General features: G+C 39.2%; 1 protein-coding gene across 1 annotated transcript in view; it reads right to left on the reverse strand.

Annotated features, from left to right (window-relative positions):
- Positions 1–25878, reverse strand: part of LOC111645918 (CUB and sushi domain-containing protein 1-like) — a 282987-nt gene that overhangs the window by 214371 nt on the left and 42738 nt on the right. Inside the window, exons 2-3 of the mRNA XM_087170782.1 lie at positions 5087–5281; positions 3936–4143 (exon numbers count right to left, since the gene is read on the reverse strand). Of these exons, the coding sequence (XP_087026908.1) occupies positions 3936–4143; positions 5087–5281 (403 nt within the window). The remainder of the gene's footprint in view (positions 1–3935; positions 4144–5086; positions 5282–25878) is intronic.

Consider the following 25878-nt stretch of genomic DNA (forward strand, 5'->3'; position numbering starts at 1 on the left):
GTCACGGTCACCGTAAACATTAGAGCATGGTGCCAGAAGCCCGAACGGCATCCCCTTCCGAAGAGGGGCGTGGTCAGGCACAGCTCATTTGCATTTAAAGCTACAGACACAAAAACAGCCTGTTCTGAACAGGGCTGAAAAATAGGGGTTTACAGGCATGCTAAAATATAGGATCGGAGTGGATTTTTTAGCAAGAAGCTTCAAAGACATGCTTTGGGGACCTCTGAGACTTATTCAAACTTGTTGAAAAGGAGCATAATATGTCCCCTTTAAGACCAGGGAAGCCCTGCTGTAAACATTAATGAAACTAATAAACTCAACTCATTTCAAGTTATCAGAAGTTGGGAAGTTGCTGCATTATGTCATAGATATTGGTGGATTATTTATTCTAAATAGGATGCTGTTGTTTACAAGAAGGTAAAATATTCAGAGTATTTACATGATATTGGTATGAAATTAAACTTAACTGCACTGAAGTATGCTTTGGTGGAGGCTGTCACATGGTCTGAGAATCATCAACTTATCAATACTGCTAGCTTTATCTCCAAACATCTTTGACTAAAAGCCTTGTACAAATTTGATATTCTGAAATCCAGTATTCATCGACCAACCTTTCATTTCATTATACACCCAAAATAAAGTAGTAGTTAGACTTAAACTTTATATTTAGAGATGTGAGGCAGGTCACACACATCTAGGTACATTATGCATTAAAATAACATGAATAAAATTGACAGGGTGTCTTTTCTACACAAGACAATCACTTCTGCTTGGACAAACAGTCTGCTCTCCCCTAGATTATCAGCTTTCAAGAAATTTCTGAATTTATTTCACTGGTCAGACAAAAACTGGTTTCCCCAGACCAATCTGGGTATTCATATTAATTCATGGAAAACATGAGCAAATACATGTACTGAGAAGGACTGATGACCTCAACCGCATACAGAAACAGCTGTGTGACCTGTTGACATTTCACTTGCCTAATAGAGAAATATAGAGGAATACATACAATAAGCCATATACTGTGATAAAGACATTGGATAACAGTTGGCACCAACAACACAGATGCCTGGAGGTCTTACAAAATCTCTCTCCCTGTCTGCTTGACCCTGTCTCTCTCTCACACTTTTGTCTCTCAGTTGTCTGCCTTCATTCTTTTTCCCCATCCCCTGTGCAGCCTTCTTTATACTCCGCAAATATTCCTGGTGAAATAAAGTTCACATTAGCTGGTAACTGGATTTTTCTGCCAATCTGACCTCTCTGAGCAGGTTTCAAAAGCATTGGGAACATAATTAGACTAAGGTTGTAATGATACTAAACGCACACACAGGCGCACACACACACACACACACACACACACACACACACACACACACATATATATATTTATGTACAGTATATACACACACACACATATATAGTGTGTGTGTTGTGTTTGTGGGGATGTGTGTATGTGACATCTAGACAACCTGACATTCAACCTGCCAGATCACAGACAGGAACATGAAACAGGAAATTGCTTTTGGGACAGCCAATCAGAAAAAGCTCTCAGTAAACAGGAAGAACCCGTCACAGTCGTCCTGTCAGGTGTCAGTCATGTTCACAATGACCTGCCCACATGCCTCACTGAAAACGTCAGTCATCTCTTAATCCCACCTCTGGAGAAAGGTACTTAGGCTCATATAATATTGTGCACGACAGAAGCCCATTTAAGTTTAGCTTTAAATAATTATATTGTTTTAGGCCTGGATCAGTGAACTTTGATTAAAGATTCAATGGGTATCTCGGAGGCCTATGGCAACTAAGATGAAAACCCTAAAATTGTAACATCTCCAGTTTGATTCTTGAAATCTTTGTTGTATTCCTCTCTCCATCTCTGTATCAGCAGTAACCTACATAATTAATATAAAACAATAAACAAACAATTTACCACACATGACTACTTATAGTAATATAATATAATCTAACAGTGAATATAAAAATTATAAGAATTTTAAGTGTAAATGTGAAGTTAATATCAGTTTATATTACAGTAGTGTCAATCTGCCAATTTAAATGCATTTTACTTATATATTATTCATTTTATATTATTATTATTTGTAATCTGGTTTTGAAATTTGCATTATTTTATGTGCAGAAATAAATTTATGCAACTAGTTGAAACCATATCTACTGTGGCACATAATTTCCCAGATTATTGTGGTGGCTCTTCAAACCAAATTACTTCCCTCTAGGGTGCAGGACCGTTGGGATCTAATAGTAGTATTTTTATTTAGCTGGCCTAATAATATGAATGTTTAGGGATGTTAGGTCCAATCCAAATCACAAGCATCAAATCAAGGCTTCAGTTGTTGCAGTCACCATTTTCAATGTGACAAAATGTTGGGTGTACCTTCTAGTACACTCCCTGTCTTCCCCCTGCATTGCAGAGGGTGGGTTGACAGTGGTCTTTGAATGTTATACTGTCAGAGACAAGCTCTGTGTGTGTGTGTGTGTGTGTGTGTGTGTGTGTGTGTGTGTGTGTGTGTGTGTACAATTGGGTGTGTGTAATCTGTCAGAGCCTAGAGAAACGATCAACAGCTCACACTGTCAGAGGGCCACTTAAGACCTGACACAAACACACTAAAGAATACACACACACACACACATACAGACGGTATCATGAGAATGCCATAGTTGATGCGCATTGCTTTGCTGGTGACACGACTAAATGTGCAATTATACTCCGTTCCTTTTGTTTCCATCTAGCGCTATCCTCTCTGCCGCCATCACTCCACTTATTTATCTGTCGACCTCTCCATTCTATTCCTTTGCAAGTTGCGCCACAATCATGAACCATTTTCTACACACTAGAGGACAATGTCATCTATCAGTTGGAGTCAGGAGAACATGAAAAATGGGAAACAATTTCTGCAAGACATGGTGATCGATAAATTCATTTTTTGGAATCATATTTACCAGTTGGAAAAGATTAATAAATATTAAAATTGCATTTCCACTGTTATACAGCATAGCCTCATCACATTACCTCCCCTAGAGGGAAACACACCAGTTTGCATGGATATTTGTAATTATGTATTTGTTTGCATTGAAAATGCCATGTCAACTTGAATAGATCTGCAGATCTTTGGGACACCCCAGAAGTGATAAAACAGGCAGAAAAAGAGTGAATTTATTCCATTCTCCATTTTAGAGAAAAAAAATATTCCAGTCAACTAAGGTTGATTTCTGAACAGACCTGCCAAACTGCTTTTTCACTTTCTCCTCTCTAAATTTTTCCAGCAGTTCCAGCAACTTGAACTAGCAATGACCCTGCATGGTTGACCATTAGGCTGTCTCCACTCCTGCAGAAACACATCTAAGCCTTCAATGGAGATGTGTGATATTCTGAACAAACCAATGTGTATTCCAACAGTGCTCTAAATTTAAAAACCAGAGTGTGTTCGAGTACAACAGGGTGCCAATTTTCACACACAACCACAGGAAATAGGAGTGAAAACAACAATTTATCACCTTCCCTGAGGGATTTGAATAAGTCAGGAAAATCAACAGGACTCCTAATCAATCAGTGCAGCTAATCAATCAGTAGTTGTTTCTGTCCTCCCCAACAACATCATTAGTCCTCTTTTAATATTAAATGCCCCCCTTGAAAATATACAAGATATAGAAAATTGCAATGAAAACAACACCTGTTCTCTTTAATGGGAACCAGTCAGCTAACAGAGCAATTAAGCCTCTAAGCTACTAATTCTTGGAAGGATATATCTTATGTCCTCACCTAATTTACAGAACAAGGCTACAGCGTCCACTGTATTTATACACCTTTCAACACATGATGCCTCAGTCCTACTGATTTTCACAAAGACTTGCCGTGCCCTCAAACATGACATTTTTATCTACTTAACACTGTGGTCTGTGTATGACATGTATCTTACCATATGCTTGGTGCTTCTGTCCCGCTGATTTCCAGGAAGTCATATTTGTCCTCTAATAAGAAGTCAGTGAAGACGAGAGCTATGGTGTCCCCGGGCTCAGCGAGGATTGACCATGTACAGTCCAGGTTGTTGTCATACTCTGCAGGGTACCCGGGGCTGGTTATTGAACCCGCGGTGCCTCGTAATGTACCGCCACATGCTCCCTCCGCTGGAGAGAGACAGAGAGGTACAAAGAGAGAATGAGAAAGAAAAGCAAATATTTAAAATACACAAGTATTTTTTCATATTTCATATATTATTTGGTGTGTTTAATTTTTTCCTTTTCTTCGTTTTATCATTTTCCTTTTAGCATTTTTATTTCCTATTAGTCTCAAATTGTTTCACTGTTTACATTTGTATTGATAGTCCTTTGTAAAATACCTCAAATGGCATTATTCTCTAGTCATTATTAGTCTGAAATGTGCTATTCAAATAAAAATGTGATTGTTTGATTGATTTAATTAAAGCAAACATTTTAGTCTTTTTTCTTCCCAGTACTTTCAACAGCTTAATTTTTTATTTCTTTTTTAATTGAATACAAATGCTAATAAGTATATTACATCTAAAATAACAACATTATTGTAATTTTCACATCTTCCTCACAACCACTAATGTGACTGAAGTTTCATTAACACATTATCTGTACATTGTCAAACACTGAACAGCATGATTGATGAGAAAACAAAAGAAACAGCATCAGCTTAACACAAAAAGTAGAAAAATGAAATTATTGAATTGAAGCCTCTTAAAAAAAAAAAAAAACATTTCAAATGAGATTTGCAGAGATTTATCACAAGATACTGAATCTACTGGCCCTGATGGTGAAAACCTGGACAGATCTGTTCTTGTCTGGAGACTAATGAACCATTAGAAGGGCTTTGCTTGAGGATTTCGGGCTCCATCTGGTTCATACAATGGTTTGTTACATATATTGAGTCAGACCTTGCTTCAAAACAATCAATACACCCACACTTTTCATCTTCCTCAGGCCTGTGACCTCATGTTAAGGTGTTTCAATTCTCATGACCCCAACAATTACAGTTTTATATTACTTTACTTTAACTGTTGAAGTTGGTACAAGGCATTTGGAAAAATACAAAAGAACGTCTTACCTCTACAAAATGGTGATGGGAAGTCCCACTGTGCTCCACTGCCAGGAGATACAATACATGTGAGGATACTGTGTCCTTCCAATACAAAACCTGACTCACAGCTGTATCGGATCTTGTCCCCCATGTTGTACCGTGAGCCATGAATGACCCCATTTGGAATGAGGCCGGGGGTGCCACATGTATGGCTGGGCAGGACTGAAACACAGAGAGGAAAACAGAGAAAATTGCTGTTTATTAAAGTAACCATTTTCCTGCTACAAAAAATCAAACCAAAAACAACCAAATGAATCAATCAACAGTCCAAAGAAGAACCAAGCAGCCAACCACAACTCAAATGCATCTCATAATACCAGTTATATCAATCAAATATATTCAAACTGCTCCTATTTTATACTCACTACAGTGGGAATTGACCAACTACCAAATATGAGGGAAAAAAAGCCAAGATGTGTTTGGTTTTTCTAGAAAACCAAAAATATGTGAAAGTGACTGGGTGATATTTAGATGTCTGACTAGCATTTTTCCTCCAATGTGCATCTGTTGTTGCCCGTTGTTAGATGACACAGCTCTACAGTGGGAGCAGCTACAGGCAGCTCATGGTATAACTAGGCCAAAATCAATCTATGACTGTAGCCAACACGCCTTAGCTCCACAGAAGGGGCAGCAACACAGTGGCTGTAGTACAACCTGGACAAAATCCACAGCGTATCCCTGGTGTGTGTTATGTGTATTTGTATAACTGGAGCATGTTAACTTGCTGGGTGTGTAATGTGTGCATGTAATGTCTATCCAAATGGCCAAGGTGTGTGTGTGTGTGTACATTGTCATGTGTCTGCATGTAAGGGGTATTCAGTCAATCCGTGTGTTTGTGTACACTGTTCCAATTAAACGCTAGCATGGTAATTAGACAAAGCTTCACCATGAGACCAAGAGAACTAGGACAGAGCGAAAGAGGGAGGGATGGAATGGGTGAGAGAAAGACAGAGAGGAGAAAAAAGAAAGGGAGATGAAGAGCCAGACAGGAGAAGGGAGGAAGAGGGGGGGGACTAGAGACAGAGAGATGGCTGAAGGGAGAGAGGAAGAGGAGCATGGGGGAAAGAGAAGAAGAGGAAAGAGAAGAGACTCCAGTCAGACAGGAAAAGAGAGAGGTGAACTAATTGCAGTGGGCCCTAAACATTTATAATTTACTGTAATTGACTAATTATTTGGAATATATGAAGTCATGAATCAGAGGGAAGTTACTCATACTCAGCTGACCATGCTGCCCATCTTTGTTTTAACAACCAAATTCAAAGCCCAACCTAAAGCACGGACTGAAGGATGGTCAGGAGAGAAAGAAGCGACGAAAAGAAGAAAAGAAGAGAGAACAAAAGGAATCGTGTCTGGGCCAAGTCATTAGTCACACTTGTGTGAGCATACAGTCCTGCGTCTGCCAGGTCGCCATGTTTTAACAAGCCAGCTTGATGCACAAAGGTATTCCCTCATTTAGACCGATGTCTGAAGAAGTCATCTGAAAGAATCAGGAGGTATTTTGGAGGATAAAGTGTAGGCAAGTATTGTCAGCATCCAGATAATCTCATACTTAACTACAGCTGCATTTTCCCTCTAAATTCTGGCAATACAGTTGCTCTCTTTTCTGTCATCTAATGTTAAATACTACAGTCCAGTACAGTTTGAATCTTGTCATACTCCTTTGGTTCTGCTGTACTGTGCAAAACAGTGGATTAGCTGCAGCACTATGTAGAATGGATGTAAGATAAAATATGCTGTGTATTGTAGACCATTGTAGATTCATTTTCTGTCACCTGATGATTTTATGTTTAAACACACGCACACTTTTGGGGATGGCTTTATAACTGTATTTAAAGGACAAAGACACTTTTCAGGTTGAATTTTGTTTCCCTTTGTAATATTAAATGTTTTAAATGACACTGTAATAAATATAACCATGCAACATATTTGAAATTAAAGGTATAGTTTGACTTTTTGGGAAATGTGCTTATTCACTTTTGTATCTCACCAAAACAGATGAAGATTAAATAATTTGTAACAGCAAGTTGTTGGTGTGTTTTGGTGAAAACAAACCACAGCTCCCTAGCACTGGCAAATAAAGGTATCAAAATAGTGTCTGTACATTCTGCAACCTTAAATTATAAGAGGCCTAATGAACTGATTTGACAGATAATATGACATTCCTCTGGGTTTTGCGCAAGGGCTATAAGTCTTGGCAGGGTCACTACCACAGGTCAGGTCACATTTGCACTCAAGCTACGGCCAGAAGATTTCAAATATCGACCGTGATAAATCTAGTTGTTTACATTACTTCAGCACATATAAAAATAATATACACAGCCACATTAATTCAAAAACATGCAGAGTGGGCCTTTCGTCTCCAAAGTAAACTTCACTGGGTTTCAGTGAGTAATGCTGACAAAACTGTACCTTAGCTGAAGCTAATTGCTGACCCCTTGTCTACAATGAGCAGTGATATTCATTAAGACAGTAAGTGAGTCATTTTCACAAAAAATTCAGATTACAAATGACAAATAGCTTGTTTCAAGGTGCCATCACTAATCAGTATTATTTTGGGTTACTGCAACCAATTTACAATTTTGATTAAGAGAATAATACTGGCTGTGATTTGATTTGTTTGCCTTGTTTTTAATCAGTACTATACAACCTTGTTTAGCTGTAACCTCATGCCTGGGAAACTTCAAATTAGCTGCTTGCAATTGTATTCAGTAGCATAATCACTTTGATCACTTAATATGAATGAATGACGCTTCTCTTTATAATTTTATTTAATCTAACCATTTACAAGTTCAGGTCATTTGGGGTTATTTTACAAAAAGATTCAATTATAGTTCTGAACCAATGGTCAGATGTGTCCAAGCAACTGCATGCTCATGTAGAACAATGACGACAATGCAAGCTTCTCATCTCACTCTCACTGAAGCGGCTTTTTTGGAGAATGAAAATGTTCCGAAAACAGAAATCCAGCATATCATGGAAAATGTATGTAAAAACTCTTCGATACAAAAGATACAAAATTGTATCTTTTAGTCTTTTAGTATAAAAAGCTTGTTGTTTTGAGCTGGTACCCTATATTATGGTAATGTGTGTCTTTGATGCGAAGGAGCAGTGGCTCTACTCCTAGCTCCCTTCGGATGTCAGAGCTCCTTACTCTCTTAGGCTGAGCCCAGCCACCCTGCACTCACTTCAGCCACTTGTATCCGCGATCTCATTCTCTTAGTCACTACCCAAAGCTTGGTAAATATAGAGCTTTGCCTTCCTGCTCAGTTCAATCTTCAGCACAACAGTAAGGTACAATGTTTCCTCTATGGCTGACACTGCACTGAACCACCTGTCAATCTCCTGCTCCATCCTTCCCTCACTCACTCTGGGTTTACCTGGACTAAGCCCTGCTTCCTCTTCTTGAGACACTGGATGGTGGACCATAATGTTCTTGAGGCAAACTAAAACTCCTTCTCCATGGCTTCCCTGCACCACAGCTGGGTTTTAGCATCCACTGCAGCTGCCACTTAGGCCTGCTAATTTCCTGAAGCTGACTGTTTGCTGCATCAGGAGACCTCTTGGCCAGCCAGGCACCAAAGGCCTCCTTCTTCTTCTTGACGGCTTTGCTCACCACCGGTGTCCACCAGCAGGTTCTCGGGTTGCCACCATGACTGGCACGACAACCCTTAGGCCACATGTCCTGGAAGCCACATACACAATGGGGGCTTTGAACACCCCCCCACCCCCCTTCTTCTGGAGGTGGGAGTTGAACCCCATGGACAGGGAACCCTTCAGCCAGATGTTCCCAGTTCACCCTTATTACTCATTAAGGTTCACCAGGTCTATCCAACCACCTCTCCCGCCCTCTGATCCAACTCACCATCAGGTGGTGATCAGTTGACAGCTCTGCACCTCTCTTCAGCTGAGTGACCAAGAAATGCGGCCACAGATCAGACAATACGACCACAAAATCAATCATTGATCTTAGGACTGAGTTGTTCTGGTACCAAGTACACTTATGAACCACCTTATGCTCGAAAATGGTGATTTTTTATGGCCAATCCATGGCTAGCACAGAAGTCCAACAACAAAACAACACACTCTGTTGCTTCCAATCGCCCTCCTCAAGGTTTTGCCATCACTGCCCACATGAACGTTGAAGTCCCCCAGAGGAACTATAGAGTCTCTAGGCAGTGCACCTTACAGAAAACCACCCACCGGCTCCAAGAAGGCTGATTACTCCGAACTGCTGTTAGGTGCATAAGCACAGGCAAAGGTCAGAGCCTTCCCCATAGAGACTTCCAGTAACATATAGGTGACCCTCTAATTCTCAGAGGAGAATGCAAGTTAACTTACAATTATGTATCCAAGTTATTAAAGTAACATGATATTTTTCCTTTTACCCAATTTGAGATGGTCATTTCCACTGTGCACACACACTTGCTGTAACTCCCACTGTTATCCTGGGGAGAGTATAGTCTTCCATGTGCTTCCTTCGATACACATGGAAGTGAGGGGAGCTCAGCTGCACAGAAAGTGTCGCTGGGGCAGCCACAAGAACATTGATGATGGAACTGCATCCCAGTCTGGGTATTTCTCTGTGTTTGTATTGGCATTCCTGTGTGTGTGTGTGTGTGTGTGTGTGTCCGTCCACTGGAAGTGACTGATCTTGCTCAACTGTTTGTCCCTTCCGGCTCTTTATAGCCGTGGGGCAGGTCACTGTGTTGCTATGGCAACTCAAGGCCAGGGTATCATTTTAATGGTGATGAAGAGGTGAGTAAAGACAGAAAGGTGATAGCTTGCGAGTGAGACTAAAAACTGACAGCAATATGCAAGTGGGATAAAGCGAAGAGCAGAGTAGAAAGAGGAAGGAAAGAGAAAGAGTGAGGAAGGAAAGGACAAGTTGTGTTAAGAGGGAAAGAACAAATGAAGGATGACGGAAGTAAAAGATGAGAGCCAGAGGGAATAAGGAAGTGAGGGAGACAGGAAGCGTTGGATGAGAGAGGTGTTGATAAAGGCTTTTGATAAATTATTAATAAATTATAATCAGTGTCTTGGAGAAACCTTGTACATAGACAACTGCATCCTATTTTCTGTTTGATCCCTTCCACCCCCCAACCCCTATCCCACTAAGAAAATTATACATTTTCAGAGTTCTCCACCATTAGTTTCAGTTTCTCTATTACTGTCAAACAATCACAAAATAATTCTATAGCAGGAAAATACTTAAATGATAAGTTGGTGAAAGATAAGTTTGCCGAAAGCAGATGTGTGAACAAAGATCAAACCTAACCTAACCTTCTTGTTGCTCACAATTAGACATGGTCTGTCTTTCTGGGCTGTTTTTGAGTTAGAGCTGTGCCTAGGATGAAAACTTCATGTCTCCATCTGTCTGTATGCGATACCAGAGGTCAGGCCTAAAACAGCTGCTGCAGAAAATAAGTTAAACATCCAAAGCAATGTTCTCTGCACTACCCTTACAGTGCTCTCTCCTACAGTATAAATATGTAGTGATGCATATTAGCAAACCATCTACTAAAAATAGCAAAGCAAACAGCTCCTTGAATCTGTTGTTATGGATGCACTAAAGCATTTGCTGGTGGATAAAAGCCAACCACCATAACCTCTTGCTTTCTCCCTGCGGTATAAATGCAGTGCACTAGGGACAGCCATACTGTAATCCAATCACACATACAATAATGGGCATAATTAAATTTAATCAAAAATAGAAAGAATTATTAGGCTCATATTAACAATTATGGAACAGGTTTCTTGCATTAACATGGCAATCACTTAAAACTGCCTCATTCCGATAGAGTCCAGTTTTTATGGTGGAAAAATAAAATATCCACAAATATGACAAAACACAAACCACTCGTGCAGCACTATCACATTGTTGACACCCAGTGTTCAAAAATACAGATAAAACATACAAAAAACAAACATGTATAAGTGGTGATGATTAAAATAAACTTATGTTTAAATATTTGTATATCATGCATCTATTTCGACTGACTAAAATGTGTGCCTGATGCTGTTTGTGAGCTGTCACTCTCTAAAAACACATGGAACACAAGTGGCAAGTGACCTCTTGTTACCTTACAGTAACAAAACAACTGGAGGGAACTATATCTGTATCAATAGCATTTAACTTGCCACAAGCCACATTTGAAACGGATGTTTTGTCAAATCAAGTTCCCCATACCTAGCAAAAATTACTAATTTCTTGTTTGGTTTCTAGGGGCTGTAAAGTTAAAACCAAGCGGAACCAGAACAAATGTCAGAGCGTGTGCACATATTGCCAAACAGGGATTTGGACAGATGTTAGCATTTGAAATTTGTCTGGAAAAAATGTATCTCTTAGAGTTTTAAAGCTCTGATTAAAACTTTGTGAGAGTAGTCAACTTTTTTAAATTTAATGGTTTTGGTCCCTTTTTTGTCTCAACTCAAAATTAAGACAGGAGTTTACTGCTGACATTAAAAAATGTCTGTCACAGTTCTCTCGTTCATCCACCAAAAAGCCTTGGTCACTACACTTCTACCTCTTCAGTCCAATAAGTCACTTTCTTGAAAAACTTTTGGTCAGATTTTTGCATAGTCACAGCTCAACAATGTGTGTATACTGCAGTTGCAGATTGGGCCCTTTAAAGCGGAGTTTGCACATTCAAGTCTCCAGTATATCTGTTAGGAAAAAGTGCAGACAACTTAATTTTACCTGCCCACCACCCACCATTTTGAGTCTGAAAAAATCACTCCCCATACACATCTCTGCTGACACCCTGAGTTCACATTGAAAGCATCTCTCAATGGTTGCAATCCATAATCCATTAACACCTCTGCTCAGTTCTTATGGTGTATACTGTATGTATTAGAGTTGTTGCTGTTGGAAAGATGCCAAAGCCCCTGAGCTAAATGGACTCCCCAGCACCGCTAGTGCTCCCATGGTATAAATGTATTAACAGCTTCGCTGACACATAGTACATAATAACTCTAACCAACCAAACACTAATGGGGCTCCTGGCCAACTGTGGCCAAGGGCCATGGCTGAACGGCGCCCCTCACCACCTGCTGTGCTCCCCTAGTTTTAATATGTCAGCAGCTAACGCCTCCATCCAATTGAGCCCTTTAAATTGATTTGCAGGTTTTTGTTTTGGGATATGTTTAAAACGAACACTGATTTTCAGGGTTATGCCCCTTTAAAGAGAGTAACCATAAATGTAGGATGCCAGTTGAGGCTCCTTCAACATAGAGACGAATTACTGAAAAAATGATCAATTATGTTGACATTACACTAAGATATACAATATTCGCAGCTTCAGTGATGTTTCCAATAGTTCTAACCTCATCACCCTGATGTTGGACAGAGAAATGAATACTACCTTGGATCTGGGGATGATCAAGCTTTCTGGAATATACAACAACACTTAAAACCAAGGGATGCCTACAACAAGGAAGCTCAAACAAACGCTGTGTGGTTATGGTTCATTCAGTTCATATTCAAAGCAGCATGCCGTACTGTACGTCCCAATGATATTACAGATCAGAGCTTTCACTCCTGCATTTATTGCTTTGGGACAACGAGCTGTTTATTATCTCAAATAGTGACTGCACTGTCCAAGATAATGAGAACAACATATCTGAATTCTGCTTGACAATTCTGGATGTTGGATTTTCCTTTTAAGTGTGCCAGCCAGTGATGTTTCCAGCATTAATTCCCAACGATCACCAGTGAAGGAGGGCAATCAGAGTACAGACTTCACTTTGTTCTACAACACAGAGAATACCATAGAATAAACCACAGACTAATGAGTCAGGGCTTGTAGAATCACAAGTTACATAGTAAACAACACCAATGGATTAGAACTTGGGTGTGTACAGATAATACCAAATACTGCAATAACAAAACGTGTTCTATCTACACACAGCTCTGCAGTGTGCCATCACAAGCTGTGACCTAAACCACATTTAACCATAAAAAAATAAAAAAATAAATAAATAAAGCCCTTAAAAGTTACATTTCTGTTCTGCTTCCTTGGAGTAAACATATTAAAATGTATTAACACCACCTTTCCTATGTTCCCTTGGTGAAAATATATTAGCAGGGCAAGTGACATTTCCAGCACTGCTTCTCATCAATCACCTGCTAAACAGAGTAATCACTGTAGCAGCTACACTCTGTTAAACACAAGCTCTCCTCAGCCTTTCCAGCTCGACTATAGAACCAAGAAATATTGGTTGCTAATATACAACATCCCCATGCTGCAATAGCCGACACCATAGAGACCAGCAGCCTCAGAATTGTATTGTAATTGTATATTTGCCAACAGACGTTGAGCAGAAATGCAAGCCTACTGTAACACAGCAGCAACTTAAAATAAATGTTTAAACCTACCATACCTGTACCTACACTTTTACTTTCAGCTGCAGGTAATTCAAAAATATAAGTTCTTTTTTTGAATGTATGCGTATTCTAAACATAATCACGTTTTTGACGTTTTTAACTGCAATTGCAGCTGTATGCCACTACGGCAATGCAGTGGCACTGTATCGTAATCCGTGCATCAGGCAGAGCAATCCGAAATTGCCAAAGAACAAGAATATGAACACGCTGGATTTTCTGCTTGCAGAAGGAGGCGGCAACCTGATTTTGCAGCTATTCAAACAAGTGAATATTATCTCTTTTACACCCAAGCACACCCAGCTTCCTGAAAGGTTTCACCAAATTAACGTTACATCCCATCGTGTAAGTTTTTTTTTTGCAGAAATGTCTCAAATCACAGATTACTTTAAAAAGAGAGGTCGCAAGGAGGAGAATCGCGAGGACAGGTGAAACAGTGCAGACATCATTAGTTCTTCTAATGTGGGAAAAAATGTTAATTCATGTTACTGACGAGATACGATCAATGTGTCAGGACTGAGAGTAAGCCTAGTTCTCAGCCACAAGTGGAAGGTGCCAGTCAAGGCGAGAGTACCAAGTCTTTAGGAGTGTTTTAACGAGTGTATTAAAGCCGACGTTTACATAATTTTAACATCACTTTTTATTCATCTTCCCAGATGTTCTCAAAAGCATAGAGTGAGTGCCTTTGACCTGCAGTGGCTGGAGAGATAATGATAATTAAGATATAAATATTGCGACCCCCCCCCCCCCCCCCCCCCCCACGGTCATTAGGTTAGTACCACCCTTGCCTAATTTTCGGCCACAAAACCCGGAGCACCTACAGAATATTCATCCCAGAGTATGTATGATCTTAATCTTGAAAAAATTCCTAAATTGGAAAAATAAGAACTGAACAAGCCTTTTTAATATGTGGCTCAGGATGAAGATTCAGATCAATAATAGTTGAAGGTTCTCAGCAGTAGGTTAGGAGTAGGGTGCCAAGAGCTGGCAGAAGTTGGCCATAAGCATGTTTTGGGTGTCTAATTACCACTTTACTGTTGCTGCAATGAGACTCTAAAAAGCTGACTGACATTCAGTTATCAACAGCTGTTATAAAACTGTGCAGACAGCACAGCTTAGTTAAGGAAAGAACACCCTTTGCTCTAAATAAATGTAATCACTTCTCATTAAATTTATTTAGAGCAAGGACTAAATTTATATTTCATTAAACAATAAGGATTTGTGTATGATCTACAGGAGGAAACATTAAATTACTCTATGATCAATGACCATTCATTCATTCAAATATAACCATTTTGATTGATTTTAAAATTCCATAAAGAACATAATCTGTTATATACCCCTTTTACACCAAAATTAGGTATAAGGTATAAGCAGGGTAAGCCCATGAAAAAAAAGTCAACTGTCTCCTTTTACACTGCCAGACGAGTTTGCCGGAGAGGACACACACAGTGTCACCTCATGCAGTTACAGATTACAGACACAGGCAAACTGGTAAAACAGATCCATCGCGTCTCATCCCTGGGTGAAATGCTTTGATCGGTGACTGTGTGTTTTTAAAACTTATTTTGCGGCTGCAGCTCTTTCTTCGATCCCCAAGCACAGAGTTGCTGCAGTGTCTCTGCTTTAACAGTAACGTGCTGGGCAGGTGACAGGTCTGTTTACAGTGTTTGTGTTCTGAAATTAGTGTGTTCACCTGGGTGTTGTGTTTACATCAATGCTGATTGGAGCTGGAGCCAATAAATACCTGCATCTACTGCAGAGTCATTTGACCCGGGTGTGAATGCCGATTGTACTCTTTTCCATTGCCTACAAAAGCCAGATATTAGCGGGTCTTAGGTTTTTTGGCCAGTGGAAAGGGGCTGTAGAGACACTGGAGCCAGGGTAAGGTAAGATATAACGCCTATATCTACTTTGTATCAGACTGTGGTGGTGAAAAGAAAGCTACTAAATAAACCAAAGCTCTCAACTCCCCACAAACTTTGTTCAAACCCTGATCTATGGTCATGAGCTTGTGTAGGAAAAGAATGAACCTACGGATACATGTGGCTGAGAAGACGAGCACACTGAGGTGCTCAGGTCAAGACTGACTGAGGGGAACTCGGGGCATTCCCAGTTCACGTTGGATAACATTACATTCCCCAGCTGGACTGGGAGCACTGAGGAATCCTCTATTCAAATTGTGGGACATTGCTGAGGAACAGGACATGAGTTTCCTTTTTAAAAAAAAAAAAAACTTCCAAAAAGATCTTGGATAAAAAGAATTCAAACATTTTTATTTTAAAGTTTTTTTCTGAATCCTGAATCAATAGATTTTTTTTTTTAAATTTAACTTTATGTTTTATGAATGTTTTTAATATTTATTTATTATTTCACTGAACAGTAGGTTATTTAATACTTCCCAATAGATGTCATTACATCACTTAGGCTATACTTCATGCATCCAGCATAAATGTTTTTAACCTCATTTGTTTTGCTTTTACAACTGAATTGCTATAAAAATAAGATAAAACGCCTTTTTCACAGCAGACATTTTGCCTTATCATTGCAGGAAAAGAGCAGGTGTTACTAATGGCATCAGTGATGGACCTGTTGCATTTAAGTGTGGCATGATTTAAGTCATAACAATCAGCCACCATGCATAATACTGAGAACGTGAAAGCAAAGCAATCAAATAGGATTCTGCCTTCATTAACTTTATCATTTACACCTGTGCTTTTGCCCCCCCCCTCGACAGAAAATTAAAAAAAAAAAAAAAACCCAAATGAACATCTCACTGTGTAGCAGTAGCTTCCTATGAACTTACACTAAACATATCAAATGTGCAGTATAGAAGAAATTATCCAAAAATCACTATCATGGTAATCTTTAAATGTTTACCATTAACTGACAATGACACTCCAGCGACGACGTAGAATCCTGCATCCTCCAGCCTCGCTCTTGTTAACCTTTCCTGGCTCATCCTCTGGACTGTAGTTGAGAAGCACAGGGGATCGCGGGAACTTGGGTCTTGAGGAGTTGTAGCATTTACTAATTGACAAACAGCCTAAAGTGCACACACAGTGCACTGCGGTGTTCAAAGCTATACTGCTAACTTCGGAAAAACTAGCTAACTCTCTGCACCGGTCGCCAGCCTCACCACTCCCTCTCCCGCTACGCACACAACCTACGTACTGAGCTATTCTGCTACTTCTGTTACAATATGATGTCTCAAACCTCTCAAACTTGCTGCAAATCTTGCACAGAGATGAAACATCCCAGGTCAATTTGCTTGTTTACTTGACCGCTTCTGTTCGCGCATGCGTAAAATGCGTGCTGCTTGCAACATTTTAACGGGAGATGAGATGAGATGAGTCAAAGACTGCGGTCGAAAAGTCAAAATAATCTTCTCTCTTTAACACTTTTCATTGACCTGGATGGAAAACGTCATGAGGTCAAGCAAAGATGTGAAGGAGAATTCAAAGGATTTAGGAACAGACACCCGTGGTGCAGGGAGAATCCGACTTCACTTACATTAAGCATTTTTTTAAACTAACTATTTACAAGTCATGGATGATAAATAATTCTGTAAAGGATATAAGATAAGAAGCACTGAAGCTCCTTTCCTTATCATTTAGAGAATTCAACCAGTTCTTATCATGGCCGTCGCTTAGATACTTCCGGTTCATACTCAGTTAGGAACCTCCCTAAGCAAAAAAGGATTTTTGACTGCTACCAAGGACAGCTTGAAAAGCATAATGGCTATAGTTTATCACTCATCAGAGCCCAGAATTATCCTCATTATGCATGTGGAAACCTCCAAAAGTATGCCGTTCTCCTCTCTACTTGATAAGGTCCCATGAAAATTACAGAATCTATAGCTAGAACGGCTGCTAATTAAGCTAGCCGCAACAGGTGGGCAGTAAAATACATGATGAATGTAAACAGGCAATACCAGAGCTTTTATGGGACAGAATGTGTTCTAAGGAGAGATCGCTTCAACTTCTGTATCAGTCCGTCTATTTTTATCTTTACAGCACGCCACTGGGTGAGAGGTAGAAAAGACTTTTAACCAGAGGGTCCAGTGAAATGCTGCTTTTCAGCTTGCTATTATGTAACTCTTTCAGAATGAGCAATAAATAGGAATTATTAACATCATTAGTATAGCACCAACGAATATAAGACTGCCCAATCAATTTATATGATATGATTATACAAACCAAAAAAGAAAATCCAACATTTTCAAATCTCATCATTTTGCATATCCACTTTCGAATAATTTATCATTTGGAACAACAATCGATCAAGAGTTCAGCAGGAACTAATACATAGTCCTTATTAAATCCACGGTGCTGTTTCTGCAACTTACCCAACTTCATGGTGTCAGTTTCAAGAGTGTGTCTCTATTTTTGATAAGAGTTGTCCTTTTAATGGTGTGTGCAACAATGGTAACACAACACCACTTCTGGGAACTGCAGTCCTGGACACTGGTTGCTATGGAAACAGTGACCTAGCCTGAGGCTACAGAGTGCTGCAGGGGACAAACTGAGGAAACACCATTCGACCTCTGTATAACACAGCACAGAACGTCTCCACATCTGCGCTAAAGTACTATTCATATATGTAGTTTTTTTGATCTGGGACAGTTCAACCATGATTTGTAAATTAGTGCAACTACCTTCCAAAATGATAATCTGGAGTCTGAAGACTTCAATCTGACACATAAGGGACAGTCTATATTTATATTCTAAAGCTCCAAAATATAATAGTACTCTATTTTTAAAGCACTGCAGCATTTGCAATGGCTAATGGATTTCCTTTGGTTTATGTTTACTAATGGCTTTACTTTTTTTTACTTTTTTTTCCCACATTAACAAAAAAAATTCACTTTCAAACTGAATAACTGAGCTGTTCATAAAAAGGCTGTTGCTGTTGTAAAAGGTTTGCATACTTTGTTAATATTAGACGTCAAGGTAGAATATCATATATTCAGCTTACAAAGTTGCAAAAATAGTAACTTTTTATGATTTTTATAATAAATAATCTTCATGCATCACTGGTCCCTCCTTCTGCTCTTCCTTCCTCTCCAAAGAGCACTGTCAACACACCCTGTTTTACCTTTTTTCCTTCTTGTCATCATTGCTATTACATTGTAATAAACTATTGTAGTAAGAATGGCCTGCCCTGAGGCGCCGGTGTGTCAGAGGGGACAAAAACACAGAGGAAATAACATCACATGTCTCATCAATACTCACATGCACACTCTTACACGAATGAGCATGTGCATAGAATCATGTGTGAATCTCTAAATGCAGCAAAGACTGAGGCAGACTATTGTGTAAGTGTACATTTGTGTTACATAGGTATGTTGATTTTATGTTCTTGTGTATGTGCTTTTCATTGATATGTGCGATGTGTGTAAAATACCTGAAACCCACTGACTTTCTGATCCAGCCAGTCAAGTGAATGCTTAAATGAATAGGTCACAGATTAGACATGATTAGACATGACAGAAAAATGTAAAAAAGAAAAAAAAAGAAAAACCCTTACAGAATTAACCAGAACAGGGAAAGGTTAACAACATGATATATCATAACATAAATAACATTTATGAATATTAGAACAGAAAGTTAATGGAGGAACACAGAGTTGGATACAACAGGGACAAAAGTGTTCATTGCTCGAATGTTTAAAATGGACATTAATCATCGCTGTCCCTATTGCTTGTTGCACCTCTCTTTCTCGCTCTCTCTCTCTCTCTCTCTTTCACTCACACACACACACACAGAAAGAGAGAGAGAACAGGGTCTAATGCATCTTCATTTAGTCTTGCTGTCCTCTAGGCACATTTACATCTGTCAACTCAATATACAAAATGGATGGATGGGCTTGCGCGTGTGTGTCTTTCTTCATGCTGCACGTATGTGTGAATCCATTTGTCTTCCTGTGTGTGGGTTGTGTATTTAACTTTGTATATCCTAAAGGAGAAGTCCATCTTGATGTGAGCAGATGCATATTTGCTTCTGTCTCTGTCGTTGTATACATACTGAACACTAATGCATGTGTATTTGTGTGTGCTCGTACATGTGTGGAGAACAGTCAATTGCCTTGGTAGGCAACAGTTCATGGTCCCCTGGGCATCACAGAATTGTGGGTAAACTCGATGTCAGAACTATTCCCATACATCATCAGACTGACACAAAGATATGCACAGGTACGTACACACACACACACACACACACACACACACACACACACACACACACACACACACACACACACACTACACAATATAGACACACTGCACACAATATAATGCTTTATTGACATTTTTAAGTGTAAACGGTTGCATCATTGCTCATGAGGAAAACTAATATACAGCATAAATATATAAATCAGACAAGTAATGTGCTTCTACGTAAAAAACACATTTTATCTTTTTATCCAACAAATATGCATTATCAAAGAGGATATAGATATGAATATAAGAGAGCTTACTCTCAGTACATGGTATTTTACACAAAATCTTTGTTTGGGTGATGCAACACCAAAGAAGAAAAAACTGTATTGTACTAGTGTCTGCCAGATGACGTCAAAGAACATTATTTGGCAGGCACTTTGGAGGACTCACTGAAGTTTTCCTCTGCGACACAGAAGTGGGCTGTAATGGTACAACAGAAAAATTAGGATAATGGTTAAAATGCTGTGTCATTATTTCTTGTGCCTTCCCCACTTTATTATCACTGCAATTTCCCCAGTAAAATTTCAGAGAAAAGAGACTTTGTTCAGCTAATTTGAGTTTGTAAGGGTGTAACATCTGCATCACTGATTCTTCAGAAATGAAGAATGATGATACTAATCACATAACTATAATTAATATCATTATCTTCTCTTATACTGTGTGTAGACTTTTATAAGGTATAATTAAATGCTAAACACAGAAAACGCATGTCACACATCTTCCAACTGAAAATGCGTGACATGCCTAATCCTGCATTTGCCTTTTCACTTGCGAGCATAGCAGAAGAATAAAATGACCCATGTTCCTCCACAGCTGAATGCACAGACTTGCACTCATATGAAATTTAATGTGTAAAATGGCCAATCACTGTCAGCAAGGGCTGTTATGTTCATGTGACACCACACGATGACAAATCTGTCTGGGCAAAGATCAAACAAAAAATGAATTCCCTACCACAAATGTTGTCCAATATGAGTGGCAAATACTGGCAATGCCAAATCAATATCCCTGCATGTCTTTCAATATAACAGTAAACTCTATGAACGTCTCCTAATCATGTCACCTAAATTAAAGCTAACTACAAATAATGCATATCAGATATGACTTTTTTGTCTGTCAGCTATACATATGCTGCACGGGGGAATAAAACGCGAATAAAGTGACAATTGAGATAACGCAAGATGCACAGTTATTTTTTTGCTGACTCTACCTCACAACTCCAAATATTCAAAACAGCTGTTTTTGGATACTGGCATCTGAGCGCTTGGGATAAATGTCGGATCCCCCACACCTAAAAGCGTGTTTAGGTCCCAGAACAATGTTTCTGCTTCATTCATTCACACAGTGTCCCTGAAATTTCAACTCCAAAGTAATCCCCTGTGTATTTTATTGCCTTATTTATCACTATTTTCCAGCAGTCATTCTGTCACTCAAGCAGCAGTCACAGCAGGAGCCCCATTGTTTTCTGTTCTGCTCAGCTGAAAGCTGCTGCTGATACTAACTCAACACTTCCTGCATGTGCTTCACAATAAATGCGAAAGCAGCGGTGGGCCTTGTGAACCTCTTTGGAGAGTGTTGACAATGCCACCGAGGGTAGCTGATGTTGGGAAGTCGATTTGAAGCTTTGCAAGGACAAAACAGGTTTTATCACATCTCTAACAAAGCAAGACAAAGGAGAAGCACTGAGGACTGACATTACATTTTATGAACAACAATAACCTTTTACCTGGTGTAGAAACAAAACAAGAAAAAAAAAAAAAATTCCAACTATAGGAGCATATGCAACAGAGAAGTTTGATTAAGGTTTGCAAACGAAAAGAAAAGTGGCATCAGAAATCAGTTTGTATCCTCCACAATAGCAGTAAATATACATATGCAGCTCAGAAGAGACTGATCAGTGTGATAATAGCTGAATCTATAAACCCACACGACCAGATAATCTTGACTGATGACCGAGCCTCTGACTGAAATTTCTCCTTAGATGAGAAAATATGATGTAAATACTGGTGTAAAGCCCAATAATCCTGTTAAGGGGTGTCAAGGCTTGTTTGTCAAGGGCAGATGTCTTGCAGGTTTTTGTTCCCTGAAAGTTAATGAGCCGCACTTTGTATCTGAGGCTCATTAACTATCTAGGAGGAACAAATACCTGGAGGACGCCAGGACTGCAGTTTGATTCAGTTAAAAGATGAGCAGCCAAAAATAAAACAAAACAAACAAAAAACAAATAATAATCTAGTGCACAAAGTTTTTGTTTTATCTTATATTATACATGTATATATCATATATTGTATTGCAACAATCTTTAACCCTGCCCTGCAGAATACAGAGCCCTGCATATTTCCATGCAAGTCATTCGATCAGATGTGGAACACCAGGTTAATGCAGTTAAGAAGATAAAGATGGCATCACGTTCACCTAAACAATCCGATTTATAGACTAAATGCTTGAGGGATCAAATTATCTCTCCAAACGGATTTAGCTGTGGCTGTGTCCTAAATACTAAATGATGTGCTAGATGAGCTGAGGGCAACACATCAACATATAAGTAGCTAATAAAAACATGTAGAGTTGTTCTGGTGTTAAGTACCTTTTCACATCTTAAATGTTTAATATGTGCTATGAAAAGATGAGACCATGTATCATTTATAGTTTTAAAGGAAAGTAAATTTTCAATTTGAACAACCAGAGGTGAGAGTCCTCCTATGGGTTTTCCTGCTAAATTAGAGTGAAATAAAACTATTGCTGATGTTGCTGAGGACCCTTGGGAACCTCTCTAAGCACCTAATTTTCAGTACTTTTTGTAAATTAATCCAAAGTTAACCATAATGTTTTGCTTTCAAACCAAATGACTTAACAGGGGAATTTTTTTTTTTTTTGTCCCTAATGAAATAACAAACCAGGTGCTAATAACTCGACCTGGCCAAACGTTAGCCATGGTTCCTGTCCAACACTTCTTAGAAAGCTATACAACCGTTGTTATGGTGATGGGCAATACTCCCAGATATAAGTAGAACATGACCTAAGATATGTGATGTAGAATTTTTAAAAAAAAAACTAGTTTTGTGGCCATGACGTAAAGGCCAAACTTGATCTTTGACTGGCTCTGCTTTGTTCTGCTCCAGATTTACTGGGAAGTTACTTTGATGTTACTGTTTGACTGTAACTGTGTGTGTCCATCTGTGTGTGTGTGTGTCCGTGTGTGTGTGTCTGTGTGGGTGCGTGTGCACGTGTGATCTCGCAGCTTATCCCCAGCTTTCCTGTTCTGTCTGCCCACATGTCTCTGTGTGTATGTGTGTTCCTCTGTGGGTGTTAACCATAAAAACAATGTAAGCCCTGTTAAACCTCCCCATATTTCAACTCTAACACTCTCATCTCAGCTCAATTGCTCAATTTGTGTGTTTCAATTTGTGTGTGTGGGAGAGAGATAAAGTAAGAGATAGAAATTTCACATAGACCTGTTCACACCATTGTGTGTGTGTGTGAGAAAGTGTGTCTGTTTGTGTTTGCGTATATGAATCAGCGTGGGTTTGTGGGCGTTCATGTATTCTGGATCAATACGTGTTGTGTTTGGGGAAATAAACAGCCCCTTTAGGGCTTTCTGTGGTATAGCTGAACACACACACACACACACACACACACACACACACACACACACACACACACACACACACACACACACAAACACTCATGCAAACAAAAACCCAAACACAGACACACACACTCACGCACTAAGCCCTCTGTGCTTAAGTGCTCCAACATATTTACAAGATAAATGGGTGACTGTGGTGAGGAGTGTGTAGTTCTTTATAAATCTTTGTGCATGTGCATATGTGTCTCTGAGATAAGCGTTCAGTCTTTACAGTGTGTGTGTTTTAGATGCATATGACTACCTACAGTATAACACACACTGATGTTTCACGGCCAATAAAGATCACCCCTGTGTCCCAGATTTTCAAATTTACTCTGGTTGTAACAGAACCACAGAAATATGGCAGGAAGAGGAACCAACCAAGTCTTGAACTCAGTGTTGAAACAAATCAGCATTTCACCTTGTTATGACAATATTCTTGATAAAAGACGAGGCATGAAACATGCTCTTTGTGCATATGAGCACTCAATCTCCTCCTCAGACACATGTGCGTCACTCAAGTGTGTGCACTTGAGGTTCTATTGTTTTCATGATGATTTGTTATAGTATTTTGCCAACAACATATGGCTTTAAAGATTTTCTCCGAGCCTCATAATATTTAAAACAAGGTAATTATGATACATGAACAAGTCATCCAATCTCTCTCTAGGTCCACAGTTTTAATAATTTAAATACTGGAAGATAGCAGCACTGAAGAATTATATACTTCCCTGCCACTTTTAATGTATCATCTTCATTAATGTATGTTCTACATGCCTTGTAGCAAGAGATTAAGTCTTAACAGATAATATACTTAATAGTTAGAATAGTCATGGATCATATAGTTAATTGCAGTCTACAGTATGTGAATGCACAAGATAAGAACACTGGCAGCACTGTGTGATTACAATAGAAATATAGCAATAAAGCAAATCTACATGTGATGCAGGGAGTTTGGAGAGACCCTTACAGTCAGCTCTCGAAGACCACACTGCGTAGTGTCGTGAACTGACTGACAACCAGACAGCCATCAACACAGCAGTGCCACATGTTGAGCATTGGCTGATGCCATAAATGTAGAAAACAAAACAATGCACAGTTATGTTTGAAGCAATTCAGTAGGCGATTGTGTGGAGAAAGCCTTGCCTCACGAATCTTGATTTGTCTTGAATTGCTGAAGTGTCATGTTAGCTTTGGTCAAACTTTACCACACGCTTTTGCATCAAAGGAGGACAAAAGTTTGTCTCCCAGTTCATACAATGAAATCATATTGGGTAGATATATTCACAGTAGAGCAAGTGGAATTAATGAAATGACAAATGACTCTTAACATTTGTACTGGCATTTCAGTATTTTTATACAATAGACCTGAAAAGAGAAGATCTCCATTAAATAGCCTTTTGTGCAAGAAGGCAAATAGAAATACTACAAACACCTCAAAATCAGCACCACAGCTGTAATACATTCCAGTTTGCATTACTGTACCTGTAAGGCCACTTTACATTTTACAGTAAATTCCTCTAGGTCTGACTGGATTATAAAAGATACATACACTGGATTGTAAAAATTAAAACCTATGCTTCTAACAAGCAATTTACAACACATGTTTCAATTGTTTTCAGGAACACAGTTAGATGAAATGAGAAAAGTAGCATTGGTTGCTAGGTAACACAAAAGAGATGATAACGGATGTTGGATTGAGTATGTGGGATTTCCTAACCTGAGATAGGATAGGATGAAGTAAGATAAGATAAAGTTAGTTAGGATTGAATATAACAGTTCGGCAAGATAGAAAAAATCCTTTCTTATACTCAGACTTAACTTAAGACTTAAGATAGGAGGTTTCTGTAATGCAGCCCCTGGACCTTTAAGTACAGGAATGAACACACACACACACACACACGCGCACGCACGCGCACGCACGCACACACACACACACACACACACACAGATATAAATCATAGTTAAATGATAATATATATTATAGCTCATTATCCAACAGAGCAATGACTATTAATCATCTCTGCACAGGCATGGCAGTGTGTGTGTTTTTTACATCATGAAGCAAAAGCCCATATATATATATATATGTGTGTGTGTGTGTGTGTGTGTGTGTGTGTGTGTGCTTATGTTAATGCCTCATAACAAGGAATCAGCATATTATTGTATTTGTGCAGCTGTAAGTCTATAAAAATACCTCTGAGTGTGAGTGTGTGTGTGTGTGTGTGCGTGTGCATGTGCGCATGTGTATATGTGGTCATAGATGTGTGTATCCTGCAGCAGTCAAGATCATCTCAGGAGATTGATGGTGTAAGCCTGAACCGTGCAACCATTCGCCTCTGAATGCACCTTGGTTTTACAGTATTTTACAGCTTTTTAAAAAAGATTTTACAGTGTTTCCATCTAAATAGTGTTCAGTCCAGAGAAAACCATTTCTACGCTTGGAGAAACTCATATCCTGTTTCGCACATGCATACCTGTGCACGCACACACATGCACACATGCACACACACACACACACACACACACAC

Source organism: Seriola lalandi, unplaced genomic scaffold (genome assembly GCF_002814215.2).
Source record: "Seriola lalandi dorsalis isolate HSWRI2012SDOR001 ecotype SW California unplaced genomic scaffold, Sedor1 jcf7180002054959, whole genome shotgun sequence".
Classification (NCBI taxonomy): Eukaryota; Metazoa; Chordata; class Actinopteri; order Carangiformes; family Carangidae; genus Seriola; species Seriola lalandi.